The sequence below is a fragment of the Melopsittacus undulatus genome, chromosome Z (assembly GCF_012275295.1).
Source record: "Melopsittacus undulatus isolate bMelUnd1 chromosome Z, bMelUnd1.mat.Z, whole genome shotgun sequence".
NCBI classification, from domain to species: Eukaryota; Metazoa; Chordata; class Aves; order Psittaciformes; family Psittaculidae; genus Melopsittacus; species Melopsittacus undulatus.
Window position 1 is genome coordinate 683,392 of NC_047557.1, and position 14,111 is coordinate 697,502.

Here is a 14,111-nt window from a genome sequence, read left to right on the forward strand (position 1 = left end):
CAAATCCCCCAGCATAACTTTGAAACCCTTCCACGTGCCTTCCTATGGATGTAAAACAATGCAGAACACCATCTTCCTCAGGGTTTGTTGTCGATGCCTGTCTCAGGTGATCCTTTGCTGAGCCTGGGTATGGTCACTGGTCCTTCTCCAGGTGTGGGGCTTCTCATTGGCCTCACCATGGCAGTAAACATTGAGGCTAAACTTGGAAATACTGAGTTTGTGTTTTTTCATGGTCATATTTCAGTTTATCTGGACAGTTTATATGACCCATTCCACAGGAGGTGTGTTTTCAGAAAACAACAGAAGAATTAAAATACATTGAAATTTCCTAAGATAAGAAAAAACATTTGCTCAAAACTGTGTTTCTTTTTATCAAAATGTACATGGATATTATAAAACATTTGTAGTCCAAAGGCAGAAATAATCTTTTTTTTTTTTTCTCTTGCAATGATATAATTCTGATGTCAACAGAAAACTGTTGACAAGTCCTATATTGACAAAATACAGACTAAGGAACTTAATATTGTTTTATCAAAGGAAAACTGGACCAAGATAAACCACAATTAATTAATCTCTCCTTTGCCCAGTTTGCCTCTATAAATTTCAGATGAAAGTCATAAATACGAGTTTTTTAGACTCCACCAAGTCTCTATCACAGCTCTTCTGAAAGCCCTGCCCCACATACATAATGTTTGTGACAAAAATTCTCTCTTGAGCATCTGAAACTGTAATTTAATTCTTACTTTTACATTACCAGTTTTACTGTCTTTGCATATGCCCTGCTCTACCGATTGCATACTGGCAAAGTAGAAATCTGAAAGGAAGCTGACACATTTACGGGATAGGGACCCACTTCTGGTTTAAGGGCTCTCTTTGGAAAGTGGTTTGATTCTTTAGATGCTGATGCTTCTTTTCTTTGCCTTCCAGATAACAGTTTTTGCACCCTGGAAGCATTATTTGCATTTCACTGAAGGATTTCTCATTGTCTATCAGACACTGTAGGACCAAAGCCTCATTGGATGGGGTGGGCTCAATGCTATCCCTCACTCATGGACAAGAATGAAGTAACTGAGGTGGGGTATCTCTTGCCTTCTTCCTCTTGAAAGTGGTAGCTCCTTCTTGCAGCATCTGGTCTCAGATCTCCCAGGGACTTGCAGCAATAGGGAGCGTGTTTACCCTGACATGTGAAGTTCTCCCTAAATTCTCCTCTCCTAGGGATGGTAGCAGTTGTACCACCACTTCCAGATGAACACACATCTGGGATTTGCAAAGCTCCATCTCATCGTGCTCTGAAACCTTGGGGTCTCTGCCCATGCCCCCTCCAACAATGCTTTGCTGCCAAGTAGTTAATATTGCTTCCTGACCTCAGGAACCATGAGCCAGCATTAGAGACAGATGACCTACCACAGTTAATTCATGTCACTCAATAAGAATTGCATTTGTGGCAGAAATGGCCCTGAGGGCCTTGTCCAAAGCACAGAGTAATTTAAAAGGCTCCCATTGACTTCAGTAGACATTGGTTCAGGATGATTAAAGAAGTAGCTTTGATGATTTCTAAGGCAAATGAGCCTTTAGAAACTTTAACTTTGTTTGTCTTAACGCTTATGCATAGAGTACAGTGAGACCTGGCACCATCCACTTATTTTTAACAGAGTTGTCTAGAGATCAAGGAAATGCAGGTGATGACCTCAGACTTCATCATTAGAATTCATCATTGAGGTCAAATGGAAACTGAATTCAGATATGAACAAGCCTTTGTAAGATATAACAAAAGGCTGAGAATTTATCCTCCTTAGATACTACATTCCTAGAGAACAAAACCGCAGTGTATTTCAGCTACCCAGGCAAAAGACTATTTATGTACCAGGAGTGACTGTGTTTAACTCCAGCTGTACATACCTCCTGTCTGCTAAAAACACACTACCCTAATTTCATTTTTGTGTACATTATTTAACTTAAATCAAACCAAAAACCCTCACCACACCTAAAGCAATTGCGAATCACAGGCTGTGCCTGTAATCACAGCACAGTTATCACCCTGGGGACATGCTTTAGCAAGACATCATGCTGCAAGTAGTTGCATGAGAATTGTTGAAATCTTTCCTGCTTAAAGTCTATAAGGGGATCACTCATTAAATACATTGCAAACACTGTTTGGGCTGTTCAAGAACAATGAATCATTTGGTGATGGTTTTCCCATAGTGAGGAGCACAGCATTCCCAGAACAACTGCACAAACAAAACAACTCAGAGCTCTTTTTTCTGTGGTAGTTTGAGGAATATGTATTCACATCCCATATACAGAACAACTGCTCTTAATCTGTCATGCTTATTTACATTTTCCCATTAACTAAACACAAGGTGGGATACGCTGGTCCTTCTGCAGAGGATTTGATTCTTTATGTCTGTCTGATGGGCATGAGTTCACCACTCTATGGAGCATAAAACCACTTTTCCACATTTCTTACTCTTTTTTTTTTTCTCCCATAAAACATCACAAAACTGTAGAGCATCCAACAAATTCTGGATTTTCTGCCACTTTACATGAACAAAAGCAAGCAGAAATCCATGAACAAGCCTGACACTGCTTACACAGATACTTGCTTCATGGGCAGAAGATCAGAAGCAAGTATTCATACAATCACAGACTGGTTTGGGTGTGAAGTAAATTTAAAGCTCATCCAGTTCCAACCCCTGCCACGGGCAGGGACACCTTCCACTGGAGCAGCTGCTCCAAGCCCCTGTGTCCAACCTGGCCTTGAGCACTGCCAGGGATGGGGCAGCCACAGCTTCTCTGGGCACCCTGTGCCAGCGCCTCAGCACCCTCACAGGGAACAGCTTCTGCCTAAGAGCTCAGCTCAGTCTCCCCTCTGGCAGTATTCTAAAAGGATGGACCATATCTATAGGAGTGGTTGTCCTACAATGGCTATAGCAGGTCATGCCTGCTGGGATGCTGGTCCTGGCTTTGCCATTGGAAATCACAATCATCACAGAAGGCAGATGTTCCACGTTCTGAGATCGTTCAATGAGATCCATTAAATATCACTACAGTACAGACATGCAGCTATGCAGTTACGTTGAAGCAGAGCAGCACACTGGGTGAAGAACTAAAACACACACTCTGTTTTCCATCCAACCTTCCTTTTTTTCTTTCTTTCTTTTTTTATTGTTTTTTCATTTTTTTTATTGAACTTGACACTTTTCCTGTTCTGCTTAACCAGGTGATTTTGTGCTGAAGCCTCTCCTAGATTTTCCAAACCTGCCTGAAAACATCTTAAATGCAAATTTGAAAAAGACATGCAGACAATTTACTTTTGGGCTTCTTTGTAACCTAACAATTTGAGAATAGTTTTTATCTATTCAAACCTGACATTTTCAATTTGAGTCATACCAAGAAAACCAGCTGGTTTATTTTATAATTTGTATATTTCTATTTCTTTTAGCAAATCACACGGTGAAATCAGAGGGTGAATTTCCAATGTGCTACCTTGCTGTGAGACTATATGTGTTACCTGCTACAAAGTCAAATCCTAGTGATGAAATATGCTGTGGGTATCCTCCAGGGATGCTCCAGGTTGAAGTAAAGCCAATGAAAGAGTCTAGTGTTGACTTTGATCTTCTATATAACTCTATCTTGTCTTTCTCCAGGAATTATTTATTGCAGGTTAGTTCAACTCCCTAAGCTGGAGTAAGATGGCACCTACTGTTAAGCCAGGGATTTGAGGTTTACACCTTGCTTTGCCTTGTAAACTAGTGGAAAATGAGAGTACAAATCCAAATAAACTTTCCAAGCTCAGGCCTGAACTTTCCTGATGTGACTGTTGCTGTTCCCTTGGACAGATGTCACATAAATGTATAGTGCTCTAACTCTAATTGAAAGAACTAAATGGAAAAAAATACCCTAGCAACAGATTTCATAAGTAATGAAAGGTAGGAGAAGAGAAATTGTGAGTAATCAAACATATATTCATATTTGGAAAATGTAATGATAATGCCTTGAAAAGTTGACTAGATTTTGTTACTATTAAATAGGAGCTGCTGGTTTGAAAGGAAAGATGATATATCATTTATCACTGTAAGGCTTTTGAACTCTAATCTATAACCCACGAAAGGGTGCAAGAAGAGCCTGGAAATTATGCTGAGCTTAATTATACTTAATGTGAATTATTCAGAAGTGCAGTAGAGACTAAAAATTTATTTCATACAAAGAAGCCTGACATTTTAATTGGTCCTTCAGAAAAGAGACAAAACAATTTCCTCTCCTGAAAATTTACATCTTCCCCATCAAAGCAGCAGCCTCAGCCAAGCAGAACTTCATTAACAAGATTAATTATCGCTCCAGCGTCTGCCTCATCAGGTGTGCAGTGCAGGTGAGAAGCACAGCCCCCTCCCCAGCGTGGCCCTGAGGAAAGGGGAGAGATTGAGGGCTCCATACCTTGGTCATTAGCCATTTTGTCAGGGTGTTCCACTGCAAGAAAGAGACAATGTCATTAGAGGCTGACAGCTCCTCGCAGGCAAGTGGACACATCACATCAACCATTAGTGTTAGCATGCTGGTGCTGCCTTCCCACACCGGGAACGGATGGTGCGGGAGGACAGGGTGAGTTTTACCCTTCCATTTTTTCCAAGAGATCCTGGAGAACTGAGAGGACAAACACAGGATCATAGAATCACAGTCTCTTGAGTTGGAAGGGACCCAAAAGGATTGTTGATTCGAGCTTCTTGGTCCCCACAGGGCTACCTAAAGCTAAACCATATGGCTAAGGAGAAACATTCAAATGCTCCTGGAATATTGACCCAAGGTTGCACCATGAGTTATAGCAGACATTGAATCATAGAATCAATAGTTAGGGTTGGAAAGGACCTTAAGATCATCCAGTTCCAACCCCCCTGCCATGGGCAGGGATACCTCACACTAAACCATGTCACCCAAGGCTCTGTCCAACCTGGCCTTGAACACTGCCAGGGATGGAACATTCACAGCCTCCCTGGGCAACCCATTCCAGTGCCTCAGCACCCTAACAGTAAAGAATTTCTTCCTTATATCCAATCTAAACTTCCCCTGTTTTAAGTTCGAGCCCATTACCCCTTGTCCTATCACTATAGTCCCTAATGAAGAGTCCCTCCCCAGTATTCTTATAGGTCCAATGTTTATAGAGTAATAGAATGGTTTGGGTTGGAAGAGACTTTAAAGCTCATCCAGTTCCAACTCCCCTGCCATAGGCTGGGACTTCTTCCACTAGACCAGGATGCTCCAAGAACCAGTTCAAACTGACTGTTTTCACCAAGTTCTTCCACATGTGAATCCTTTACTATATATTTTTTTTAATTCTTTCTCTTTTTTTTTGGTATAATCTGGAAAGTTTAATCAAGCAAGAAAGAAAAGGGAGAGAGATACTGCCTCTTTAAATAATTACAGTCAAACCACCTACAACCTAAAAGCTTGCTCTGACTTACATTATTATTCTTTCAGCTTTTTACAAAGCGGTTTAAAACTATTTACATGTTTTTGCATAATAACCATAAAAGATAGCGTGAAGTGCACCAGACAAGACTTCAAAATTCAATAGATATATTAAAAGCTTTTCTGTACAGCTACAACTTCTGACTATTCATGATATGGCTGAGGGAATTAAACTTCCCTCTGATTCATAAGTAGCTACTATCGTAGAGCATTAACCAGTCCTCTGCTTAATAAATTATGCAAGAATCTTAAGTACAGGAAATTGGGGGAAAAGAAGTGATTTGGTACATGAATCTGGAAGTCAAATAACCACTGCCTGCAGGTGCAGGGCATGCTGCTCCCCTCGCTGCTAAAATCACTGCAAAACCTCCCCTAGACCATGGCATCATGCTAGGAACAAATGGAGGTACTGAAGTAGGAGTAATTTACATTTAAAGATACATCTAGGAGCTCTGTGCATGTGGTAGAGAGGGAATAGCTCCTTTGATGACCCCCAAAACCTCAAGTCATTTTTAATTAATTAATTAAATTAATTTAATTTAATTAATCCTGTCTCAGGGGTGCAGAGAAGTGGGTATATGGAGCATATTGACTCCAGCGTTCTAGAAACCTGTGTGCCTGCCCTTCCCCACTGAGCCATATCTGGGTTATCACCTTTCCCTTAGGACAAATACACATGAAAACATGAAACCTTGCTTGTGAGTGTGGTTACCTCTGTCTGAGCATGGATGCCCCTTAGATGCTGCCCTGGCTCCTCTAAGTGATAGAGGAGGTGAAACCCGTGACACCTCTAGTGCCACATGTAGCCCTGATGGCTAAGACTGGCTTCCAGCAGGTCCTAGGGGCTCAAGTTTTGGAGCTGTTATGAACTGGGAAGTGCTGTTGGACTACGATGCTGAGGCAGCATTAGAGGGCACTGCAGTGCTAGAAATGCTGCCCCACACCATCCTTTCCAAAAAGAGGAGTAAAGCAGCGGGATCGGCATCACTTGCCATTTCAGGGCTCTACTAGAAATGCAGCGGCAAGTTAAAGTCTGGTGTCCTGTAGAAAGCCAGGGAATACGGATTTCCTGGTTGATCTTAGCACAATGGGAATATCTGAGACTACTGTGAGCTCTTAACTACTTCGTCTCTCTCCCTTTTCCAACCACATCTAATTCAGTGCTTTGTCCATGCTTGATGTTATGTCTATTAGTGCATTAACAGGCAACTTTTTAAATTTTATATGTATTTATATATAAATATATATATATGTATTTATATATATTTATATGCTTTGTCAGATTCTGATAACCACTCCCTCATTGTCATCTATTAAAGGAGTCAGCACACAAATAAGGTCTGTTTGTAAATGCTGGCCGAAATTCCGAATAGGTACAGCTGAGCCAAATAAGCATAAGCACATTAGGAAGTTTAGCTCTAAAACTTGCTGGTTTCTGTAGCAGATGAAAAAGCAAGTTGCTGACAAGTTATTTAAAAGATTGAGGAAATCCTCATCCCCCTCTGTCTGTCACCAGTTCATTCACTCACTCTTTAGTTGCCGTGTTTCATTGGGCAGTTGCAATAACATTTCAGACTGTTTATTTACTTCTGCACATTAATGACTTTCTGAAAATCATTCATATATATGCCATATAATTAATATAACGTGGAGACTTGGGCTTTAACATCAGGGCAGTCTGGGAAAATACCCTGCGTTGCACAAAATGCACATACTATTTGGGAGCTGTCTGCTTCTCTTCCTTAAATACATATAAATATATATGCATACATAATATTTACTGAAGTCATCTATACTCAGGAAACACTAAGAAAAATCCTAGTAACAATCTCAAATTCTGGTCCAAACTATATAACAATAAAAAGGTGAGATGTTCAATCACATTTCAGCCTTCTATTCCTGGTCCCTAAGAATGTATCATATTCTCTATGCTTTAAGTGATAAATTTAACCAGCCAGAGCATAAAACCAGCAGATTCCCAACTGATGAAAACTGTCAGAGATTGATTGAAGTACACAGTGTAACAATGATTTACATAACCTCAGGATTTGCCCATTTTTGTCTATATTATCATCAGTGAAGCTGAGGTGGAAGAATATAAACTTATTGCTCCATGGGAGTGTTATTTACTAGTAAACACATCTCTTTCTCACAGATCACTACATCTTCATTAGTAAAGGAAAGTCACTACAAATACTCCCATTGCAATTACAACACAAGTAATAGCTTGGTTCCCTTGCAGAGCTTTAAGTGCTGTAATGTATGAAACGAGACAGTGGGTGACTTAGTGGATCTTTGATGCCTGTTTAGCTCCTCATGATTTAAAACTTCCTCTGATCAGGACATAGATTTGCCATCAGAACACACATAACCATATGGCTCATACATATCTTCTGTTAATAATCATTATGGGTAGGAAACCAACATTTCTGCATAATTCAGAATGCACTCAAGACTTCAGAAAGTCTTTTCACCTCAAGTGTAGGGATAAATTTGTCAAAAAAACAGTTGAATAGTATTGAACATGACATATTTAGGGTGGATATCATTAAGTATTCATGGCAGGGTATTAGACATAGTCCTTGTAGGCTATTACAAGATGTAACAAATGTATAAATTCATCTTTTCAGTATCTGTTGATGCTGTCTGATCCAGAATTCATTTCCCAAATGAGTTTCATGGTACTTTGTGTAAACATTACAAAGCAGGTGATATCAAGTGCATTAATCTTTCGGTTTAGTTAGATATCCGGGTCTCTGTATCTTTTCATATCTCATTAGTCTGTGGTTATTATATTTTGATGCCTTGTCTCATTTTAAGCTCAGACTAATAGACTTCTGCTTGGCACAAATTGTGAGCATGAAATTAAGTTGGCACCATCCTCTTGATAGAGACGAAGCACCCGCAAAGTGCTATCTCTTCGCATTTCTTGGCAGTAGGGAATCAATAATCAGGATCTTACCAATAATTCATTCAGAGTGAAAAATGACTTGGACAAGTAAGTCCTGCAAACCTGGGCAGGCGATGATAAGCTCAGAACAAATTGACACAATTTTTCTTTCTCTTTTCTGATTCTCTACTGACTGCACGGAAACTGTTGTATGAGGCTTTTCACTCCTATTCAATGGTCAATAACATGCTTTACAGATACTGATATCACTGATAGTGAAGGAAAAAGGGCAAGCTCTCTGCCCGTGTGGCTGTGGACACTGGCTCATTCATCAAAAGCCTTTCTTAAATGCTGAAAAATGGAGTTTCCCCTCCTTTCCTCACAAGCAGGGCAAAAATCTGCTATTCACATGAAGGTTTGCTGACAGAGAATTCAAATACAAGCTTCCACTAATCAAACAACAAATCCCCTAATGGGAATGATACAGGGATGGTGTGGCACCCCTTTCTCTGCAGTCACTTTGCTTAGCAGAGCTCACGTTAAATGAAGTCATTTATGACTAATTAAAAAGAGGCCTGAGTGTGAGCACTAATTCCAAGCCTCTCCAGCAAGGTTTAAATCTGGATTTCCTTAATTGCCCTCCAGTTATGACTTCTCAGGCCCAGTCTGTGTCCTGTTTCAATTGCCTTCTGCTATGTTGTTATTTTTACAAACAAATCCCAGGATTTTCTCCAGAGAAGGCACAGAAATAACGTGCTTCTTTCCTGGAACAGGTTTGCTGTTTGTGTCATTTGCGTTTTTCATTAATTACACATCTTTTTAAGAAGTAATTTCATACCTTTGTGCAAATGATTGAGTGACAGTTAAAATAGAAGGAGCTGAGCTGCCTCAAGCACCCTGCTTCCCACTAACAGTAATATTGCTTACATCTTCATAACTAATAATTATTGGGTAGATCATGTCAGGGCTTCACACAGACAGACAGTGGGGAAGAGAGCAAAGGAATCTCTCTCTGTGTTGGTTTCATATTGAATCTGATGTAAGTACAGTCCTTTGCTCTCGTGAACATGTGGGCACTGGAATACCAGGAAAATAAAGGGTGCCCCTGTTTTGCCTTCTCATCCTCACTGGTCTCTTACAGAGAAGGGTAAAGCACTAATTAGTCTGTTGCTAATAAAATCTCCTGCAAAATATGTGGAAGAACTTTCCCCATGCAAAGGCAAGGTGCATCTCAGCTTGCTGAGATTTCTAATCAAGATTTTGCGTGCCTGCTCTGTTGATAGGAGTGAGTCATTACAGGTTCCTACAGTCAGCAGAGGATCCAAAATGAAGAGGGACCTCCCTAGAGAAATTCAGTCAAATCCAATTAGTTTTGTTATTGCTGGTGGAAAGTGAGGTGGTGTCAGAGTGCTTTCCCCCAGCTGACTGAATCTAGAAATATAGTTACCACCTCATTATATGGTTTACTTTCGTCAAGTACTGTACCCAGCATTTTGCTTTTATCTCTCACCAACAGTTTCAAGAAGTAGGATCACTTCTGGCTGAAATGGAATTAATTGCAAAGCTCCCACAGAAGCATAAGAACATTCTGTGTGTTATTACTATCCCAATGACACAGATCCAAACCTTTCAGCGTCCGGAAGAAAGTGGGATCAGAGAGGGGCCCCACTCCCTTGGCGTTGCGAGCTTGGATTCTGAAGTAGTACACGGTGTCCAGGTTGAGATCCATGATCTGGTGGGTGAGCCGGTCACCGCTGATGGACTCCATAATCCAGTCATCAATGGGAGCGTTCTTGTCCAAAGTATAGAAGAGGATGTAAGCTGAAGAAACACAACCTCTCAGTTAGCACTTTAACAAATTTTAATGTGCTTCTCTTGCAAAATACAGGTAAAATTCAGATTTCTTAGAAATCCGGCTTTTTTATTTAAAAGCAGGGATTTCAGGCCTCCAGTTTATTTTGCTTTGAGCAAAGTTACAAAAAACACACACTTTGTTTATTTTTGGAACAAAACCACGATTACGGTATTCACTGTAAGAAATACAGATTTAGCAAACATAAAAATAGGTAACACTCATTAAAAGGCTGTTATGAGCTCATTTCTCAAATTCAGGTGAAATTTGAGATATCATTCAGTCTGATAGCTTCCATAAGCCATACAATATAAGTCTTTAGTGTTTCCATCCTGAAATAAAATCATATGGCATTAATGACACACATTAAATGACAGGGTGCTTATGGGAAGCCATGCAATATTTCTTTTCAGATACAGGTGAAAGTATTTTGGGAAAAACATGGAGAATTAAAATTTTTGGTAGCTCAGAATTTTGGTAACTTAAAGTAGCACAATAACTACTTTCCACTGAATAAAACTTAGAAGTTTTAGAACTTAGAGACCACAAGCACCAGCATTAGGATATTGTTATATCCTATATATATATATATAATATTGTTATATCCTATATATAATCCTATATATATATATACTGTTTATAGGAATTACTTTGCCTGCAAATGAACTTCTGGGAATTAAAAAAGGAGTGTAATCAGGGCTGAGAGGTGTAGAACACCCTCTAACTAGTTTGCAACCCTGCTTCATATGCTTAAGAAACATTTGTCCACACACTCAGCAAAAAGTTCCCTTGAGAGACATTCTGCATCCTAGTGCCAGAAGAAATAAGTTCATGCATAGATGCCAGGGATTCCAGTTTGGTCCCAGGTCTAAATGCTGCTGCTGATGGAAAAAGCTCTATAAAAGTTGCTACCATGGAGTGATTTCATGCTTTGGAAATCAGGAAAGCTTTTATTTTGTCTTTTACTCACTGGGGAATCAGGACTATTAGCACTCATTTGGGTGTGCTGCCCATCAGAATGGTCATGTTTTATCTCTAATGGCTAGATTAGGTTAGTGTAAACAGGGGCATTTCATCAAAACATCCTCTTTTTGGACATGGTCACGGATTGTAAAGTCCTGATGATAATGTAGAGTGAAATTATACAGTTATGCAAGTCTGGCCTAGGAATTGTTATTGCTGGGGGATGTCCACATGGAAATATATCCTTTCTTTTACTGATAACATAAAGTGGTTTACTTTCCTGGTGTAACTCACAACAGCCCATCTGATGCTAGTAAGGCCCTGCTGAGTTACAACTGTTAAAAGCTTACCCAGGGCTCTTCACTGCTAATGGCTCACACGGGACATTGTTGTGAAGTGTTCCTCCTCTTACGTTTATATTCCTCAATGCTTCAGCAGTGTGTTACTGGGATTATGAGCAGTAACAGTGACATTTTCATTCTCCCACACAAAAATACGCTGTAGAACAGGTCCAACCCAGCTGTTTGTAGTAACGTGACCATAATGTGCACGTTACTGAAGGTGGGAAATAATTCCCCTAATAACTATACGGCTCTGAGATGTCTGTTAACAGCCCAAAATGATCAGTTACAAGCAAAATCTCAGATAGAACTCTACTGTATTTTTCAAACTAAATTAACATTAAAGGTTTATAATGAATATCTTAATTAGACACTAAGGTTACATGAAGTGTTTTGGAAAACAAAATCTGTCATTGTGAAGCATCCGTTCAGCTCAGTTCTTGTCAGTCAATATTAGGGTTTTTCCTGATCATCATTGCCTTAAACACTTACTGTAAAATTAAATATCTACCAATAAATTCTGTCATGATGTGCTGCACTGAGCAACCTATTATTACATGTATTATGCATTGCACTCTTGCCAAACAAAATACTAATTATTAGTCATTTCTAATTATCACTGAGCAGCATGAACCACAAAACCTTCACTTCAGGTGCTCCATTTTTTAACTTACTGCTCTTAACGTTTAAAAATATAGATTTACATCCCAAGTTCTAGATCTTACAGTATTCCTAACATTGCCTTGAATCCTAAACCAAATTGGCTGATAAAAGTAAAAGAAAATAAATCATCAGATCAAATAACACCCAAGAAAAAAGAGTTAATGAGTGAAAGCATCAAACGCTCAGAATGGTAAATAAATGGAGAAGATAGATAATTTAAATATTTACCAGTGATTTTTCCATTGGCTTCCAACGGTGGCTGCCAGCTGACAATGACAGTCCGTGGTTTCCCTTCCCGTGTAATGACTGTCAAATCCTTGGGAGCAGAGGTTGGAGCTGAAAATAATGGAAATAATAGAAAATAAAAGTTATTTGCCTTCTTCTGAATTCCTTACACACCATAGCAGTCATGAACTATAGGTCATCTACTATAGGCGTCTACTGCTTTCTTAGATCCTTTCAAATGCCTCAGCACCCTCCCAGGGAAGAGCTTCTGCCTAAGAGCTCAGCTCAGTCTCCCCTGTTCTGGCAAGCTCAAGCCATTCCCCTTGGCCTGTCCCTACAGGCCCTTGTCCCAAGCCCCTCTCCAGCTTTCCTGCAGCCCCTTTAGGCACTGGAGCTGCTCTCAGGTCTCCCCTTAAGAAGCCTTCTCCATCTTGCATGGCCCTGCTTTTTCAGGAAACTGCAAGAAATAACCATTTTCATAAATGAATCTCAGTCGATTTTTAAAGCAAAATTTCCCTTGTCTATTTTTTCCAAGACTATCCTGTGATATTATTTACCTTCACAGGAATTCCTATGGAAGTGCATCCATCTCTTTGTAGGCAAGCAGCATTTTTATCTTGAATGCTGTTTTCCTTTCTCTGATATTAACCCTTCTGACATGTTTTAATGAACTAATTAACCCTTTACTTTGCTAGATTTTCTCTTTTTGAGCTTAAATTAGCAAAGCTTGTAAACCCCTCCAGTAACACAACATTTCTGTGCTGGTGAGTAAAACATGAACTCTGCTGAGCAGCTGAAGTTGAGCTCTGCTTTCAGCAGATTGTGAACATAAGATATCATGAGAAAAATCAAAGCTTTAGATGTTTCCCTTAACACTTATTAACATCCTTCATATTCGCAAGACGTGTGTAGGCTGATCTGGGGATGGAACTTGGCTCTGAGAGTTGCTTTTGAATATTGGGCATAACAACTCTCCCTAGCCATGGTGATAATCTTGAGTGAATTCTTTATCGGTGCTGATATGTATGTTCTTTAATATCATTACAGGAAATTCAACATGCAGAATGGGTACAAAATAGGCAATAAAGATCAGCAGTGCAGGATGCCCTTAATAAACAGAGCTGCTCTATCAAGCTCAGATAATTGCATTGCAATCACATGGGAAAATATAAGGACACATATTTTCCCTCTTGTTTTCCCTTTGTTATTTAAGTGGCGTATACTGTGGCTTTCATTAAAAAAAAAGGCCAACAAATCAATATTTATCGGCAGACCTCATTTGGTATCTGCTGGTAGAAACCAGTTTGTAAAGGCAGAGTGTTTTCAAGATACCAGCCCCCCTTAGGAAACGCAGTACGTACTTAACTCGGTGTCCAAATGTACATGCTGCTGTCTACAACAGATGAAGAAGAAAAATACCCTCAGCAAAACCACAGCCATTCTTATCTATGGACAGGGGACTATAGAGAGATATATAGGCAATCATAGAGAATGTGGAAAAATCTAGTGGTTCTGCAGTATATAACCTCATTCAGCTCAGTGATGTGAAAGCTTTACTCAGTGCTTGTCAGGCCACATATGGAACACACTGTTCAGTTTTTCCCTGCTATACAGAAAAGGTGTAGACAGGCTGGACTGGGTCCAGAGAAGGGCCACAAAGATGATCCAAGGACTGGGAAGCTGTGGAAAAGCTGGGAGAGGTGGTTCTGTTCAG

General features: G+C 39.8%; 1 protein-coding gene across 1 annotated transcript in view; it reads right to left on the reverse strand.

Annotated features, from left to right (window-relative positions):
* The window catches only part of DCC (DCC netrin 1 receptor), a 428,960-nt gene that overhangs the window by 46,471 nt on the left and 368,378 nt on the right, over window positions 1-14,111 (reverse strand). The window contains exons 20-22 of the mRNA XM_034072648.1: window positions 12,401-12,508; window positions 9,980-10,174; window positions 4,435-4,467 (exon numbers count right to left, since the gene is read on the reverse strand). Of these exons, the coding sequence (XP_033928539.1) occupies window positions 4,435-4,467; window positions 9,980-10,174; window positions 12,401-12,508 (336 nt within the window). The remainder of the gene's footprint in view (window positions 1-4,434; window positions 4,468-9,979; window positions 10,175-12,400; window positions 12,509-14,111) is intronic.